Genomic DNA, 19,589 nt, shown 5'->3' with positions numbered 1-19,589 from the left:
TCCTGACCGGGCGGCATCTTTTGGGTAGGACCAGCCTTTGTTTCTGGCTGCTTCTGCCTCCAAGGTCCACTCAGTCTGCTGAATAAGTCTGCTCGTCTTGGCTGGATGCAAGCTGTGGCCTTCCTTGCCCTCCTGCTAGTTGCTGAGGTGCCGCTCTTAGCCGGATAGAGTTCAGCTCCCCTAAAGTGTTATGCTCTCTGTAACTTGCAAGGTTCCTGTGGTTTTGGTCACTCCCATTGGGATACTGGTTCAGAGGGATTTGCTGGTGCTGCCAGTGTTCGGTTCTGGGTGACAAAAGGTGGATAAATCCCCAAGACATGATCAGGTGTACCCTAGAAATCTGTGGGGAAACTAGGGAAGTGATTGCTGGGTCCGTTGCTGAGATACTTGTATCATCAGTAGTCACAGGTGAGGTGCCAGAAGACTGGAGGTTGGCTAACATGGTGCCATTATTTAACAAAGGTGGTAAAGACAAGCCAGAGAACTATAGACTGGTGAACCTAATGTCAATGGTGGGCAAGTTGTTGGAGAGAATCCTGAGGGACAGGCAAGGACTGATTAGGGATAGTCAACATGGCATTTTGTGTGGGAAATCATGTCTCGCAAACATGATTGAATTTTTTGAAAAAGTAACAAAGAGGATTGATGAGGGCAAAGTGGTAGACATGATCTATATGGACTTCAGTAAGGCGTTTGACAAGGTTCACATGAGAGACTGGTTAGCAAGGTTAGATCTCATGGAATAGAGGGAGAACTAGCCATTTGGATATAGACCTGGCTCGGAGGTAGAAGACAGCGGATGATGGTGGAGGGTTGTTTTACGGACAGTGGAGTGCCACAAGGATTGGTGTTGGGTCAACTGGTTTTCCTCATTTTATATGAATGATTTGGATATGAACATAGGAGGTATAGTTAGTACGTTTGCAGGTGACACCAAAATTGGAGGTGTAGTGGACAGCAAAGATTACAACGGGATCTTGATCAGATGGGCCAATAGGCTGAGGAGTGGCAGATGGAGTTTAATTTAGATAAATGCGAGGTGCTGCATTTTGGAAAAGAAAATCAGAGCAAAATCTATACACTTAACGGTAAGGTCTTGGGAGTGTTGCTGAACAAAGAGACCTTGAAATGCAGATCCATAGCTCCTTGAAAGTAGAGTCACAGGTAGATAGGATAGTGAAGAAGTTATTTGGTATGCTTTCCTTTATTGGACAGAGCATTGAGTATAGGAATTGGAAGGTCATGTTGTGGCTGTACAGAACGTTGGTTAGGCCACTTTTGCAAAATTGCTTGCAAATTCTGGTCTCCTTCCTATTGGAAGGATGTTGTGAAACTTGAAAGGGTTCAGAAAAGATTTACAAGGATGTTGCCAGGGTTGGAGAATTTGAGCTATAGGGAGAGGCTGAATAGGCTGGGGCTGTTTTCCCTGGAGCATCGAAGGCTGAGGGGTGACCTCAAAGAGGTTTATATGATCATGAGAGGCATAGATAGGATAAATAGACAAAGTATTTTCCCAGGGGTGGTGGTGTCCATAACTAGAGAGCATAGGATTAGGGTGAGAGAGGAAAGATATAAAAGGGACCTAAGGGACAACTTTTCACACAGAGGGTGGTGTATGTATGGAATGAGCTGCCAGAGGAAGAAGTGGAGGCTGGTATAATTGCAGCATTTAAAAGGCATCTGGATGGGTGTATGAATAGGAAAGGTTTAGAGGGATATGGGCCAAGTGTTGGCAAATGGGACTAGATTCGGTTGGGATATCTGGTCGGCATGGACAGGTTGGACCGAAGAGTCCGTTTCTGTGCTGTACACCTCTATGACTCTATGAGTGAGTCTTTGCGACCGGAGTGGTGATGGCTGGCTATCTCCTGACCAGGTTCTAGGGAGTAGTGGGAGGGGCTGCATATACTTAAGAGGTCTTGTTGAATGGCATCATGGCTGGGATCAGATGATCTGGAGCTGCTGAGTGGCGGCTCCAGAATGCAGATGTTCAGTGGCAATATGGCAAAGGGAGAGGCAACAAGTCAGCACAGGAAAGGTTGTCCCAAAATGCTTTTGGTTTGGTCAAGTATTACAGTAAACACAGTTAAAATTAAAACTAATCTTCTGAAGCAAATCAAGATTTCACGCCTGAGTAACTTAGCGATATTAAACATTGCAGGTGGAAGATGTTTGCATCCCATTCTCTATTAACTGCTATTCTGTTCTCATTATACTTTTGCTAGACTTTTTTTTTCTTCTGTTTTCTTCGCACCTCACTTGACCTGGTTCTTGCTTGTCAAATTCACCCGACTTATATTTTATGTCTTTTCTTTTTATTTCATCATATTATCTAACACCCTTGTCATCCAAGGTACTGAACATTTGTTTCCCTATCTTTCAGTCTTATAGTGTATCTAGTCTGTACTGGAAAATTTCTTCCCTGAAGATCATTCTTTGTTCCATTACACTTTTTCCTTTGGTTCTATTTTATTCTGATCAGGTACATTCTACTGCAATTAATGCCAATTGTTTTCAAAATTAGATGTTCTTCTTAAGATTGCGTCTTTCTTTTCTCCATTACTTGTGGTAGCATTAACTTGAAATGACTTATTCACTTTTGCTTCCAAACAGTACAATCTAGTCTTTTCTACATTTTTTTGGGCTCAACATAGTGTACCTTCCCCTGTGAATCATTTAAATGACCAACATCATTTATGACTAAATCTCACAGGACTGTGAACAATCAGAATTCTGACTGAATCTGTTGGTTGTGAGATTGCTTAAAGCAGGCTGTTTAACATACAGATGTCCTTTTTGATAGTTTTACCAAATTGGCATCTCATATCATTAGATATGCCTAATGCAGCTTCTGGTATGTTATTTTACATGCCTCACAAACAGGTTTTCTTCCCGGTGATCGTGCAATGGATAATATACCAGCCAGGATTTTGCAGTTTGTTATAGAATACTATTTTACTCTTGCTTGCCGGTGCCCTGTTTGAGCTGTTCAAAACTTAGCTTTGTTCAATAAATCGCGTAAGTTGTCTGACACTATGATCTTTTGCTGTAAATTCTTATTCCTATGATCCTGCTCCTCTAGCTACCTAATGAAGGAGCAGTGCTCTGAAAGCTTGTACTTCCAAATAAATCTGTTGGGCTATAACCTGGTGATGTGTGATTTTTAACTTTTTCCGCTTCAGTCCAACAGTGGCACCTTCACATCAAAACCTACCCCTTATGCACTGTGATAGTACAACTTAAAGCATGTCCAAAAGTGATGGTCAGACTTTGTTTCTACAGGACTGTGTGGTCTTCATTCCTTCCAATACTGCCATTATCAAATGTATCTGGTGAGCATGAGATCAAACAGTTTTGTGCAGTTTTTCTCCCGAACTGCCATAAGCCCTGTCTAGCAGCTATATCCTAGCCAGCTCGCTAAATAGTGACACTACCCGAACAACTTCATCCAAGTTACATTGCTTGCCTTTGTTGCTCTCCATCTTCCAGATGGTCTTGCAGATGGAAGAATACTGATTTGCCAGTTGAGGGAGGGTTGATTGTACTCAGTTTCATAGAATCACAGAATCCCTACAGTATGGAAACAGGCCATTTGGCCAAACAAGCCCACACTGACCCTCCAAAGAGTATATCACCCAGACCCATTCCCCTACCCTATTACTTTACATTTTCCTTGACTAATGCACCTAACCTACACTACCCTGAACACTATGAGCAATTTAGCATGGGCAATTCATCTAACCTGCACATCATTGGACTATGGTAAGAAACTGGAGCACCTGGAGGAAACCCATGCAGACATGGGGACAATATGCAAACTCCACACAGTCACCCGAGGCTGGAATCGAATCCGGGTCCCTGCGCTGTGAGGCAGCAGTGCTAATCACTGAGCCACTGTGCTGCCCTCATCACCCATGTTTGACCTGATGTCATGATTTACTTTTCAAAAGTTCAGAATTCAGATTCTGATCTTGAAGAACAAAAGTAAGTTCTTCTTTGTGTAAATACTTAATTGTCTAATACCTTGCTTTTCAAATTTTAGGCTGAGGAGAACGATTTGGTTCTGGTGCAGCCTGTGTGCCAAAGAGGAGAAGTGATTGATGATTTTCTCAGAAATTTTCTTATCAAGATGGGAATGATGAAAACTCTGGACTGTTTTCAAATTGAATGGTAAAATTGTCCTTATGATGTGTGAAAAGTTTGTACACTGTTCATCTTAAGCTGCTTTCGTTCCATTGCCTCAAGTCCCTTTAAGGTTTTCAGACATAACCGACAAAAGTCTTGTTTATAGTAATTGGAAAATTGGATGCAGTTTGAAATTTTTATTTGTAGTGTGTATCAAGATTCATATTTTGTTTTCATGTTTCAAACTTTTATCCTGGGCACTTATTTCTCATTCATTTGCACTTTTGACTCATCAGTTTATCCATAATAAATACTTGAATTCTGTAAGCATCCTTAAAAATATGATTACTGTACAGTATCTCAAAACCAGCAATCTCAGGATTGAATCCTTGTTGGATTTTGGATCTTACCAGTTTTTGGGTCAGATCGTATCAGATGGAGTCAGGAGTCACTCAGACTACTTGCAACATGGGAAACAACTGGTGCATAAAGCCAATAGCTTCACAGCTCCAGTGAACCAGCTAGCTGAACAAGCTTGAATATTATTTTGTTCATTTAGACTTATAATTATAAAGTGCTTAGTCATGGCTCACACCAACTCTAGCCTCCCGGTCTGCCTTGATCCCTTGTAATTTACCTGTTGCAACAGGTCCACAGCAGACGCCATCTCCCTTGACCTACACCCATCCTGGGAACATCTGGGTAACAAGAATACATACATCTGATTTCTACTTATTGGCTACAGCTGTACCTTCAACACCATAATTCCAAACCAATCTCCAAACTCTGAGACTTAGGACTTCACTGTCTGCAACTGGATCCCTGACTTCCTGACTTCCTGACTCACAGACTGCAATCAATGAAAATGGGGAACAACGCCTCCTCCACGGTAATCCTCATCATGGGCGTATCACAAGGCTGTGTACTCAACCCCTTCCTATACCCCCTATACACTCATGACTATGTGCCCAAATTTGATTCTAACTCCATCTACACGTGGCTGACGATGACACCTTTGTAGACCCAATCTCAAACAATGATGAGACAGAAAACAGGAAAGAGAGAGAGATTTGGTGGCACGGTGTAAAGCTAATCTCTCCCTCAACATCAGCACATCGAAAGAGCTAGCCACTGATTTCAGGAAACAAGGTGCAGGGCATGCCCTGTCTACATCAATGGTGCTGAGATGGAGGTGGTGTAGAGCTTCAAGTTCCTAGGAGTGAGGATTATTAACAATCTGTCTTGGAGAAAGTGAGAACTGCAGATGCTGGGAATCAGAGTCGAGAGTGGGGTGCTGGAAAAGCACAACAGATCAGACAGCATCCGAAGATCAGGAGAATCGACGTTTCAGGCAAGAGCCCTTCATCAGGAATGAGGGCTTGTGAGCAGAGGGTGGTAGAGAGATAAATGAGAGATGTGTGGGGCTGGGAGGGAAGGTAGCTGACAGTGCGATAGGTATTCCTGATGAAGGGATTTTCCTACTCCACGGATGCTGCCTGACCTGCTGTGCTTTTCCAGCACAACTCTAATCTAAACTCTGGTTTCCAGCATCTGCAGTCCTCACTTTTGCCTAGTGCAATAGGTAGATGGAGGTGGGGTAATGGTGATAGGCCAAAAAGGAGGGTGGAGCGGATAGGTGGGAAGGAAGATGGGCAGGTAGAATAGGTCATGAGGGCGGTGCCGAGTTGGAAGGTTGGAACTAGGATAAGGTGGGGGGGAGGAGAAAATGAGGAAACTGGTGAAATCCACATTGATCACAGGACACCTACTTGCAGACCGCTTCAGAGAACATCTCCGGGACACCCGCACCAACCAACCCCACCGCTCCGTGGCGGAACACTTCAGCTCCCCCTTCCACTCCGCCAATGACAGGCAGGTCCTGGGTCTCCTCTATTGCCACAACCTAACCACCCAACGTCTGGAGGAAGAACGCCTCATCTTCCACCTTGGGGCACTCAAACCACAATGCATCAATGTGGATTTCACCAGTTTCCTCATTTCCCCTTCCTCCACCTTATCCCAGTTCCAGCCTTCCAACTCAGCATCGCCCTGATGACCTGTCCTACCTGTCTATCTTCATTCACACCTAACCGCTCCACCCTCCTCTCTGATCTATCACCATAACCCCACCTCCGTCTTTCAGCTACCTTTCCCCACAGCCTCATCTCCATCTCATCTATCTCTCCACCCCCCCTTGGCTCACAACCCTCATCCTGATGATGGGCTGATGCCCGAAATATCGAATCTCCTACTCCTTGGATGCTCCCTGACCTGTTGTGCTTTTCCAGCACCCCACTCTTGACAACAAACTGTCTTGGTCCACCCACATTAATGCGATGGTCAAGAAAGCACAACACCTCTACTTCCTCAGGAGGCTAAGGAAATTCCAGAAAGACTTTTACCAGTTTTTATAGATGCACCATAGAAAGACTTCTATCTGGATGTGCCACAGCTTGGTATGGCAACTGCTCTGCCCAGGATGATAAGAAACTAGAGAGTTGTGAGCACAGCCCAGTGCATCTCACAAGCCAACCTTCCATCTATATTTCTTGCTACCTTAGGAAGGCAGTCAATTTAATCCAAGGCCCCTCCCACGCTGGTTATAATCACTTCCAACCTCTTCCCTTGGGCAGAAGATGCAAAAGCTTAAACACAAATACCAACAAATTCAAAAACAGCTTCTTCCCTTTGTTATCAGATTTATGAACGGACCTCAAGAGTGTGATGCTGGAAAAGCACAGCAGGTCAGGCAGCATCTGAGAAGCAGAAAAATAGACTTTTCAGGCAAAAGCACTTCATCAGGATCTGACTAAATGAACCTGTTTAGTTTAAATGTTAATCTTGCTCTTTGCGCACCTCCTCGCAGCCTAGCATTGTATCCTTCATTCAGTTCTGTTATCCTTTATATGGTACGATCTGCCTGTACTGCATGCAAAACAAAAGTTTTCACTGTGCCTTGGTGCGCATGACAATAATAAATCAAATCATTTAAAAGAAGTTAAAATGAATACATGGCAGCTTATAAAAGTGTCTGGTTTTTGGATATCTGCGGTTTTCAGATAGCTGGATTTGAGATACTGTACCTGTATACCAACATCTATTAAGTTCTGATGTAATCAAATATGAAACTGATCTTTCTTCTTCTAGTTCCAGAGAAGGGTCATTGGACTTGAGCCATTTATTCTATTTCTCTCACTATAGATGCTTCCAAATCTGTTGTGTTTAACTAACATGTTCTGTTCTTTAGCATCGGCAGTGTTTTGCTTTTACTTCAATATCAATCTTGTGGAGGTTATTGTCCTGGTTGTGTTTATAAGTTAGTAAGCGTAGTTTATAAATGAATAGTTTACGTCTGTCTACAGAAATAAAACAGAAGGTAAACCAATTGGATAGGGTAGAAATATAAAGGCAGTGCTTAAGATAGAAAAGCTACGTGGTCCAGATGCGATGGATCCTAGATTGCTAAGGAAGGTAACAGTGGAAATAGCAGAGGCTTTGGTGACAACCTTCCTATCCTCCTTAGAGATGGTAGTAGCATCTGGAGATTTGAAAACATCACACCATTGTTCAAAATAGGAATGAGGGATAAAATGGTGATTGTAGACCAATTAACCCAACACAAATACATAAAAACAATAATCTGGGTAGAACTGTAGCCTGGAAAATCACAACATAATCAATAACAGGCAGCAGACAGATACTCAAAACCAATCATGTTGGACTAATATAAATAGAATTCTTTAATAAATAGGGAAAATTGATGGACTCTTATCGCACGGAAACAGAACCTTCGGTTCAACTTGTCCATGCCAACCAACTTTTCCAAACTGAGCTAATCCCACTTGTCTGTGCTTGACTGTATTCCTCTAAATCTTTCCTATTCCTGATGTGGACTGGGGTGGAAAAAGTTAAAAATCACACAACACCAGGTTACAGTTCAACAGATTTATTTGAAAGTACAAGATTTTGAAGTGCAGAACTATCTGCTGCAAGAGCAGTGCTCCAAAACTTGTACTTTCAAATAAACCTGTTGAACTGTAACCTGGTGATGTGTGATTTTTAACTTTTTGCTATTCATGTATGTGTCCAAATGTCTTTTAAATGTAACTGTGCTGTTCACCTTATCTATGCCCCTCATGATTTTATAAAGCTCCATATGTTCACCCCTCAACCTCCTACACCCCAGTGAAAAAGTCCCAGCATATTCAGTGTCTCCTTATAACTAAAACCTCCAGTCCCAGCAACATCCTGATAAATATTTTTTGAACCCTCTCCAACGTAATAATATTCTTCCAGTAGCAAGGCGCCCAGAACTGTACTCAGTTCACCAGAAGAGGCCTCACCAATGTCTTGTACAACAACATCAACAAGACGACCCAACTCCGATACTCCATGGTCTAAGCAATGAAAGCAAGCGTACTAAATGGTTTCTTAACCATCCTGTCTATCTGCAACACAGCTTTCAAAGAACAATGTACCTGAACCCCTCTGTGTCTCTGTTCAACAACAGGGCTCTACCATTAACCATAATAAGTCCTGCATCTAGACTTGAAATATTAGCTTGCTCTCTATCTATGGATGCTGTCTGACCTGCTGTGATCTTCAGCATTTGTTGGTTTCAATATATGTCCTGCCTTTGTTTGTTTTAACCAAAATTCAAAACCTCACATTTATCCAAATTATACTCCATCTGACACTCCTCAGCCCATCAAAGCGATCAAGATCGCTTTGTAATCTTAGATAACCTTCTTCATTGTTGACTATACCGCCAATTTTGGTGTCAGCTGCAAATCTTGCATATAAATAACAAATATTAGTGTAAAATAAAATGGTTGATATTGCAAATATAGACTTTCAAAGGCATCTGATAAAGTGTCACAGAATAGAGTATTCAGCAAAATTTGAGCCTATGGTATTAAAGTGGAGTGATAGCATGGTTCCAAAATTGGCTAAGGGAAAACAAAAGCAGAGTAACAGTGAATAGTTGTTTTCAGACTGGAGGGAAGCGCATAGTAGTATTCCAGGGGTTTATTTTAGGACTGTTGCTCTTTGTTGCCACTGGAGTTGGCACTGTGGATTGGAGGTAAAAACAATGACTGCAGATGCTGGAAACCAGATTCTGGATTAGTGGTGCTGGAAGAGCACAGCAGTTCAGGCAGCATTCAAGGAGCAGCGAAATCGACGTTTCGGGCAAAAGCCCTTCATCAGGAATGCATCCTGATGAAGGGCTTTTGCCCAAAACGTCGATTTCGCTGCCACTGCGGATTGGAGGCTCACAGAATGGTATGAATAATGCTTTTGGTGCAAGGCCCCACATTGAGAAGGGCAAGGACACTAGCATGCCTTTGTCCTTTGTGCACTACCAGGATCCCAAATGGTTGACTGTGATGTCAAATAGCTATTTTTTGTCATCATTTGTGGGAAGTAGGCGTTGCTGTCTGGCCAGCATTTATTGCCTGTCCCTAGTTGCCTTTCAGCTGTTGTCATGAACTGCAGCAGTCCACCTGCTGTGGGTTGATGCACAATACCATTAAGGAGGGAATTTCAGCATTTTAACCCAGCGAAGTGAAGGATGTTGAGTGGCTTGGAGGTGGTGGTGTTGCCATATATCTGTTGCCCTTGTTTTTCCAGATGGAAATGATCATGTGTTTGGAAGGTGCTGTCTGAAGATCTTTGGTGAATTTCTGCAGTACAGCTTGTAGATAGTATATACTGCTGCCACTGAGTATTGCTGGTGGAGGGCGTGGATGCAGTGCCAATTAAGTGGGCTACTTTGTTCTGGATTTTGTTATGCTTCTTGAGAGTTGTTGGAGCTGCACTCATCCAGGCAAAGGGGGAGTATTCCATCATACTCCTGACTTGTGCCTTGTAGATGGTTGACAGGCTTGGGCAGTGAGGGGATGAGATACTTGCTGCAGCAATCCTTGCTTCTGATTTGCTTGTGTAGCCACATTGTTTGTGTAGTGAGTTTCTGGTCAATGGAAACCTCCAGGATGTTGATCATGGGGATTTCAGTGATGGTAACACCATTGAATGTCTAAGGGTTAGATTGTCTCTTATTAGTGATGGTCATAGCCTGGCATTTGTGTGGCGCAAATGTTCCTTGCCACTTGTCAGTCCAAGCCTGGATATTGTCCAGATCTTGTTGCATTTGAACATTAAATGCTTCAGTATCTTAAGAGTTGCAAATGGTGCTGAAGATTGTGCAATCGTTTGAGATATTTTGGATGATTTGATGCAGGTTTTTGAATGGGGCTATGCATATTCATTGAACCTATGTGATTTCCACTCAGCTAAAGATGCAATCACCTGAAATACATGTCCCCACCATTGCTATTTGAAGGACTAACATTCCATCTTGCAGGTTTGATTAGCCTCTGTTATTACAATTTTTGTGGAACTAAAAGTGAATTGATTTTGGAAGTGTTCTCGTGAGTTGTTGGGTTTGTCAGGGAGTATTGCTGAATCGTCAGAGGATTTAGTGACACTTTCACACACAGGTGGCAACAAATAGTTGCAGTGTCTCTAGGTTGCAACAGGATAGGAAAGTGGAAAAGATACTGCAGAAAGGGGAAGCTCTTTGCAAAGGGAGGACGCGTGGAGGCAGGAAAAAACATCCATGATGAAAGAACAATGTGTGCAGTATTGAAATACAAATGGTTAGAGCATGAATTATGCCAATCTGGGAGTGGACAAGAGTTTCAGGCTCCAATCTGCCACAGGTATTTTCCTTGGGTGACACCTTGGCAATCTGGCTCATATTGGATACCAGATTGATTGACGATTATAAGAGCTTCCCTCTTGACCATAAAGATCTGTAACCATGATGGCAGTAGCCTGAGTCTGCATAGTTCCAAACAAAAATCTCATGACATTCATCTGAGCTGACTTCAGATTCGGACATCAAGTGACTTCTGTCCGTGCAGCAGCAAAAACTAAACTTTTAGCCACTGGATGCTGCATCATGGTCCAGCATGGTTTTAATGGGAGTAGTGGAGTTGCAGCCGCTGTCAGTTCAGCTATGTTATTGTTGAATGGCAGTCAGAAGAATGGACTCCAGTCTCTAAATGTTGTCTAGTGCAATGTTGGCACTGGATGCTGCCTTGCTTCTTGATATAACGAAGGGCTGTTTGGTGGGCTTGCCAATGAACCATTAATCAGTGCTCTCCTGTATGCCACCTCATCAAAATCTTTATCTGAGTCCCTGCTGCAATGCTTGTCTATGGTAATTCTCTCTGGAGAGTTGGCATATGAACTATCCTTTAATTCTGACTTGGTTGCATCCATTCGTGCATGATAACTCATGATGCGGAGACCATGATGTTGCACTAACCTCGAAAGATTATGCAGTCCCAATTATTTGAGCTGCTAGCTGTGAATGTCAGTAAAAGTCAAAGTGCTTCGTTAGTGAAATATTGTTGATCTCTCTCTTCTGGATGTGCTATCATTGGGCAGGTAGCAGTTCCGCTAATATAAAATCAGAAAGGGCAGGTTTGGGTGAGGAAAGTGGGGTGCACTGTAAAGCAAGAGATCTTTGGTCACATCTTCTGCAGCTTGCTTATCATGCCAGATTATAGCATAAGTGCAAGTTTGGAATTAAGAAGCAAAATAAAACAGAAATGTACAATTGTCCAGAACCAGATTTGTCAGCCCTCTCAGAATGATCAGGGCACCAGCGAAAATGGCATCAATTACCCAGTAGCTAAAGTAAAGCATTCTGGGCTGTTGGTGCAAAGTTGCTTTCTTGATTGCCGGTATCCATTGCTACGGATGGATGCCGTGATGTTGCAATACATAAGTTCATCAGTGTGAAGGGAGCAGTGGAAACAAGGGAGAACTCTCTTGTTTGTTTGGTCACAGCTATTTTTACAGTATGGAAAGAACCTGCATTGTCAGTGCTGTGCTTGAAGTGCCATTAGTCATGGTTGTTCTTAAATAGGAGACTTCTTAGGATGGAAGAGGTCATAAGAGTTCTTCCCCTTCAGGAAAATATTTTTGATGAGGCCAAATGGATATTCAATCCCAGCCTGTTCGTAATGGGTAAATTAATGCTAAGAAACAGTGTTTGTCATCTGGCTCGGTGTAAAAGATGACCATCTAAAGCTAGCAAATTGTAGTAGAGAACCCATTTGACAAGTAGAGTTCTAACTTTAAAATTATGTCTCTTCTTGATTTCCCTCAAAAGAGGAACTACTTTTATCCACTAACACCATTCTGCTGTCTCCCAGAATATGTCCAGCCAGTGTTTGCAACTCAATCATGAATGCTATCAGTAAAAGAAAGGGCAGAAATCACAGGTCCCAGTGCTGGTCGGGAAACCTGCCCACTAGCCCATGCACATCAGGTACCCTAGAACCCTGAACCTAGTTTTCGGGCCATGATGCACCTTTAGCCTTGGACTCCAATTGTTGGTGACACTTTGTATTAGCTACCCTTATTATAAGCAACACTGTTTCCTTATCACAGTTGCTGAATGATCCAGTGCCTCTTCTTGCCAAATTGGCTTTGCTCTTTTTTTATGGAGTGCCTCCTTTTTGCCAGGAAAGAAAGTTCTGATTGTGTTGCACTATGCTTGCTTAATATATTTGCCACAACTGAATAGTTAGAGGTATGTGGAAGCAATGGGAGGTGGGTATATGACATCAAAGGAAATTGTGATGATGAGATGAAGTATGTTAATGTTGATATCCGTCACCACGTCTAACCCCGTCCCTTCGCCGATCTCCATCACCACACCGATCTCCGTCCCTGCCCCCAGGTCTAACCCCGCCCCCACACCCAGCTCCAGCCCCACACCAGGTCCTAGCTCCCAGCCCTGCCGTGTTTTCACCATCCCTCCAGACCTACCCCTCTCTGAGGATGAAAGATCAGTCCTCAGCAGAGGCCTCACCTTCATTCCCCTCCGCTCTCGGATTAATGAGTTCAACACACGGCGTGACATCGAACAATTCTTCCGCCGCCTTCGCCTCCGCGCCTACTTCTTCAACCAAGACTCTCGCCCACCCTCTGACGACCCCTTCTCACGCCTCCAACACACCCCATCCACCTGGACACCCCGTGCTGGCCTCGTACCTGCCCTCAACCTCTTCATAACCAACTGCCGCCGCGATATTAACCGCCACCTAAACTCCCCCACCCCTCTCACCCACTCCAACCTCTCACCCTCGGAACGCGCAGCCCTCCACTCCCTCCGTTGCAACCCCAACCTCACTATCAAACCAGCAGACAAGGGAGGCGCGGTAGTAGTTTGGCGCACCGACCTTTACACCGCTGAGGCCAAACGCCAGCTCGCAGATACCTCCTCCTACTGCCCCCTTGACCATGACCCCACCCCCCACCACCAAACCATCATCTCCCAGACTATCCATAACCTCATCACCTCGGGGGATCTCCCATCCACCGCCTCCAACCTCATAGTCCCACAACCCCGCACCGCCCTCTTCTACCTCCTGCCCAAAATCCACAAACCTGACTGCCCCAGCCGACCCATTGTCTCCGCCTGCTCCTGCCCCACCGAACTCATTTCCGCATACCTCAACACGGTCCTGTCCCCCTTAGTCCAAGAACTCCCCACCTACGTTCGGGACACCACCCATGCCCTCCAATTCCTCCATGATTTTCGCTTCCCCGATCCCCAACGCCTTATCTTCACCATGGACATCCAGTCCCTGTACACCTCCATCCCCCATCATGAAGGACTCAAAGCCCTCCGCTTCTTCCTTTCCCGCCGTACCAACCAGTACCCTTCCACTGACACCCTCCTTCGACTGACTGAACTGGTCCTCACCCTCAACAACTTCTCTTTCCAATCCTCCCACTTCCTCCAAACAAAAGGAGTAGCCATGGGCACCTGCATGGGCCCCAGCTATGCCTGCCTCTTCGTAGGATATGTGGAACAGTCCATCTTCCGCAACTACACTGGCCCCACCCCCCACCTTTTCCTCCGCTACATCGATGACTGTATCGGCGCTGCCTCGTGCTCCCACGAGGAGGTTGAACAGTTCATACACTTCACCAACACCTTCCACCCCGACCTCAAATTCACCTAGACAGTCTCAGATTCCTCCCTCCCCTTCCTCGACCTTTCTATTTCTATCTCAGGCGACCGAATCAACACGGACATCTACGACAAACCGACCGACTCCCACAGCTACCTGGACTACACCTCCTCCCACCCTGCCCCCTGTAAAAACGCCATCCCATTCTCCCAATTCCTTCGTCTCCGCCGCATCTGCTCCCAGGAGGACCAGTTCCAAAAACGTACAACCCAGATGGCCTCCTTCTTCAAGGACCGCAATTTCCCCTCCGACGTGGTCGACGATGCCCTCCACCGCATCTCTTCCACTTCCCGCTCCTCCACCCTTGAGCCCTGCCCCTCCAACCGCCACCAGGACAGAGCCCCACTGGTCCTCACGTACCACCCCACCAATCTCCATGTACAGCGCATCATCCGCTGTCATTTCCGCCACCTCCAAACGGACCCCACCACCAAGGATATATTTCCCTGCCCTTCCCTATCAGCATTCCGTAAAGACCACTCCCTCCCTCGTCAGATCCACACCCCCCACCAACCCAACCTCCACTCCCGGCACCTTCCCCTGCAACCGCAGGAGGTGCAAGACTTGCGCCCACACCTCCTCCCTCCAAGGCCCCAAAGGAAACTTCCATATCCGCCACAAATTCACCTGCACCTCCACACACATCATCTATTGCATCCTCTGCACCCGACGTGGCCTCCTCTATATTGGGGAGACAGGCCGCCTACTTGCGGAGGGTTTCAGAGAACACCTCTGGGACACCCGGACCAACCAACCCAACCACCCTGTGGCTCAACACTTCAACTCCCCCTCCCACTCCACCAAGGATATGCAGGTCTTTGGACTCCTCCATCGCCAGACCACAACAACACGACGGTTGGAGGAAGAGCGCTTCATCTTCCGCCTAGGAACCCTCCAACCACAAGGGATGAACTCTGATTTCACCAGTTTCCTCATTTCCCCTCCCCCCACCTTGTCTCAGTCAAATCCATCGAACTCAGCACCGCCTTCCTAACCTGCAATCTTCTTCCTGACCTCTCCGCCCCACCCCACTCCAGCCTATCACCCTCACCTTGACCTCCTTCCACCTATCGCATTTCCAACGCCCCTCCCCCAAGTACCTCCTCCCTACCTTTTATCTTAGCCTGCTGGACACACTTTCCTCATTCCTGAAGAAGGGCTTATGCCCGAAACGTCGATTCTCCTGTTGCCTGGATGCTGCCTGACCTGCTGCGCTTTTCCAGCAACACATTTTCAGCTCTGATCTCCAGCGTCTGCAGACCTCACTTTCTCCTATGTTAATGTTCACCTGAGTCTTGACAGCTGAGACTTCTGTTGTTTAAGTAATAGAGATATGATGCAGTGAGAGAGGCTTGTTGTATTGTGGGAAGGAGATCTCATGTCAACATGCATTTACAATGTTCACATCCACATGCGGTTATTAGACTTCTTGCTACAACTCCTCCAGACCAGACTCTAAACATTGACCTCTTTAGCCATTTGCTGCCATTTCCTTCAGAGGAAGATCTATGAATGTTGCCTTATCGCCCGAGGAATTGCAGATAATCAACACTAAATATGAAGATATCACTAAAGCTTCCAGTCCAGAGCTTCATCAATAGTACCTTCTTCTAGTCAGTGCAGCTCTCGAAAAAAGGACAGATTACCTTTAAAAGGAATTCTGGATTAGTGGTGCTGGATGAGCACAGCAGTTCAGGCAGCATCTGAGGAGCAATAAAATCGACGTTTCGGACAAAAGCCCTTCATCAGGAATAAAGGCAGAGAGCCTGAAGCGTGGAGAGATAAGCTAGAGGAGGGTGGGGGTGGGGAGAAAGTAGCATAGAGTACAATAGGTGAGTGGAGGAGGGGATGATGGTGATAGGTCCGGTGCGGGGGGGGGGGGGGGGGGGGCGGAGTGAATAGGTGGAAAAGAAGATAGGCAGGTAGGACAAGTCATGGGGACAGTGCTGAGCTGGAAGTTTGGAACTAGGGTGAGGTGGGGGAAGGGCAAATGAGGACACTTGAACTCCACATTGATGCCCTAGGGTTGAAGTGTTCCGAGGTGGAAGATGAGGCGTTCTTCCTCCAGGCATCTGGTGGTGAGGGAGCGGCAGTGAAGGAGGCCCAGGACCTCCATGACCTCCACAGAGTGGGAGGGGGAGTTGAAATGTTGGGTCACAGGACGGTGTGGTTGATTGGTGCGGGTGTCCCGGAGATGTTCCCTAAAGTGCTCTGCTAAGAGGCGTCCAGTCTCCCCAATGTAGAGGAGACCGCATCTGGAGCAACGGATACAATAAATGATATTAGTGAATGTGCAGGTAAAATTTTGATGGATGTGGAAGGCTCCTTTAGGGCCTTGGATGGAGGTGAGGGAGGAGGTGTGGGCGCAGGTTTTGCAGTTCCTGCAGTGGCAGGGGAATGTGCCAAGATCGGAGGGTGGGTTGTAGGGGGGCGTGGACCTGACCAGGTAGTCATGGAAGGAACGGTCTTTGCGGAAGGTGGAAAGGGGTGGGGAGGGAAATATATCCCCGGTGGTGGGGTCTTTTTGGAGGTGGCGGAAATGTCGGCGGATGATTTGGTTGATGCGAAGGTTGGTAGGGTGGAAGGTGAGCACCAGGGGTGTTCTGTCCTTGTTACGGTTGGAGGGGTGGGGTCTGAGGGCGGAGGTGCGGGATGTGGACGAGATGCGTTGGAGGGCATCTTTAACCATGTGGGACGGGAAATTGCGGTCTCTAAAGAAGGAGGTCATCTGGTGTGTTGTTATTAGGTCAAGTGGATAAAATGGGTAAGAAAGCATGTGGTATACTTGCCTTTATTAGCAGAGACACAGAATTTAAGAGTAGGGGGTCTATGCTGGAACTATGTGAAACATTGGCTAGGCCACAGCTAAAGTACTTTGATGCCCTGGGGTTGAAGTGTTCCAAGGTGGAAGATGAGGCGTTCTTCCTCCATGCATCTGTCATTTCCGCCCCCATCATGGCCACTCCCACAGCCACTTCCGCCCCTCAGAATTCCTCATGCAGCACATGTGACATCACTTCCGCTGCTCACATCATCGCTGATGTCACAGGCTCAGTGACTTCTGCCACCCCTACTGCTGTGTCTGCCACCACTTCTGCCCCCACCAACGCCACTCACCTGCATTCTGTTGACATGCCCCCCCCACAGATCCCACTGTCACCATTCCCGGCCCCCAGAACCCTGAGGGGAACACCACCCCTGCTCATGACTCCACCCACATTCCCCTCACCATCACACCCATTCCAGTTACTGGCTCCACTCCCACTCCCAGCTCCACACCCACACCAGCTCCCAGCCCTGCCGAGTCTTCACCTTCCCTCCAGACCTTCCCCTCAGTAAAGGACTCACCTTCATTTCCCTCCATCCACGCATCAATGAATGTAATACACGCCGTGACGTCGAACACTTCTTCCGCCTCCGAGCTACTTTCACAATCAGGACTCCCGCCCACCTTCTAAGGACCCCTTCGCCCACCTCCAACACACTGCATCCACCTGGACACCCCGCGCTGGCCTATTACCTGCCCTCGACCTCTTCATTTCCAACTGCCGCCGGGATATTAACCGCCTCAACCTGTCTACCCCCCTCCCGCACTCCAACCTCTCAACCTCACAACGTGCATCCCTCCAATCCCTCTGCTCCAATCCCAACCTCACCATCAAGCCAGCAGATAAAGGGGGCGCAGTGGTAGTCTGGCGCACTGACCTCTACACCGCTGAAGCCAAACGCCAACTCGAGGACACCTCTTCCTACCGCCCCCTCGACCATTACCCCACACCCCCCTTCACCAAACCATCATCTCCCAGACCCCACAGAACCTCATCACCTCAGGAGATCTCCCACCCACAGTTTCCAACCTCATAGTCCAGGAACCCCGCACTGCTCGGTTCTACCTCCTTCCCAAGATCCACAAACCTGACCACCCTGGCTGACCCATTGTCTCAGCATGCTCCTGCCCCACTGAACTCATCTCTACCTACCTCGACACTGTCCTATCCCCCCTAGTCCAGGAACTCCCCACGTATATTCGAGACACCACCCACGCCCTCCACCTCCTTCAAGACTTCCGTTTCCCTGGTCCCCAATGCCTCATCTTCACCATGGATATCCAATCCCTCTACACCTCCATCCGCCATGACCAAGGCCTCCAAGCCCTCTGTTTTTTCCTCTCCCAACGTCCCCAACAGTACCCTTCCACTGACACTCTCATTCGTTTGGCCGAACTGGTCCTCACCCTTAACAGTTTCTCCTTCGAATCCTCTCACTTCCTCCAGACCAAAGGGATAGCCATGGGCACACGTATGGGCTCCAGCTATGCCTGTCTCTTTGTTGGCTATGTAGAACAGTCCATCTTCCGTAGTTATACCAGCACCAATCCCCACCTCTTCCTCCGCTACATTGATGACTGAATTGGCGCCACCTCGTGCTTCCGCGAGGAGGTTGAGCAATTCATCAACTTCCCCAACACATTGCATCCTGACCTTAAATTTACCTGGACCATCTCTGACACCTCCCTCCCCTTCCTGGACCTCTCCATCTCCATTAATGACGACCGACTTAACACTGACATTTTTTACAAACCCACCGACTCCCACAGCTACCTGGATTACACCTCTTCCCACCCTATTTCTTGCAAAAATGCCATCCCGTATTCCCAATTCCTCCGCCTCCGCCGTATCTGCTCCCAGGAGGAGCAGTTCCACCACAGAACACACTAGATGGCCTCCTTCTTTAGAGACCGCAATTTCCCTTCCCACATAGTTAAAGATGCCCTCCAACGCATCTCGTCCACATCCCGCACCTCCGCCCTCAGACCCCACCCCTCCAACCGTAACAAGGACAGAACACCCCTGGTGCTCACCTTCCACCCTACCAACCTTCGCATAAACCAAATCATCCGCTGACATTTCCGTCACCTCCAAAAAGACCCCACCACCAGGGATATATTTCCCTCCCCACCCCTTTCCGCCTTCTGCAAAGACCGTTCCCTCCGTGACTACCTGGTCAGGTCTATGCTCCCCTACAACCCACCCTCCCATCCTGGCACATTCCCCTGCCACTGCAGGAACTGCAAAACCTGCGCCCATACCTCCTCCCTCACCTCCATCCAAGGCCCTAAAGGAGCCTTCCACATCCATCAAAGTTTTACCTGCACATCCACTAATATCATTTATTGTATCTGTTGCTCCAGATGCAGTCTCCCCTACATTGGGGAGACTGGACGCCTCCTAGCAGAGCGCTTTAGGGAACATCTCCGGGACACCCCCACCAATCAACCAAACCGCCCCGTGGCCCAACATTTCAACTCCCCCTCCCACTCTGCCGAGGACATGGTGGTCCTGGGCCTCCTTCACTGCCGCTCCCTCACCACCAGACGCCTGGAGGAAGAACGTCTCATCTTCTGCC

At 47.0% G+C, this 19,589-nt stretch overlaps 1 protein-coding gene across 3 annotated transcripts in view; it reads left to right on the top strand.

Annotated features, from left to right (window-relative positions):
• spag16 (sperm associated antigen 16) overlaps positions 1-19,589 on the top strand; it is a 988,648-nt gene that overhangs the window by 49,779 nt on the left and 919,280 nt on the right. For all 3 annotated transcript variants that reach the window (XM_043693350.2, XM_043693349.2, XM_087988888.1), the window contains exon 4: positions 4,043-4,170. In XM_043693350.2, the coding sequence (XP_043549285.1) occupies positions 4,043-4,170 (128 nt within the window). The remainder of the gene's footprint in view (positions 1-4,042; positions 4,171-19,589) is intronic.

The sequence above is a fragment of the Chiloscyllium plagiosum genome, unplaced genomic scaffold (assembly GCF_037043375.1).
Source record: "Chiloscyllium plagiosum isolate Xiang-an unplaced genomic scaffold, Cpla_swu_hap1 HiC_scaffold_7, whole genome shotgun sequence".
Classification (NCBI taxonomy): domain Eukaryota; kingdom Metazoa; phylum Chordata; class Chondrichthyes; order Orectolobiformes; family Hemiscylliidae; genus Chiloscyllium; species Chiloscyllium plagiosum.
Note: the sequence above shows the minus strand (reverse complement) of the source record. Positions and strands in the feature narration are given on the sequence as shown.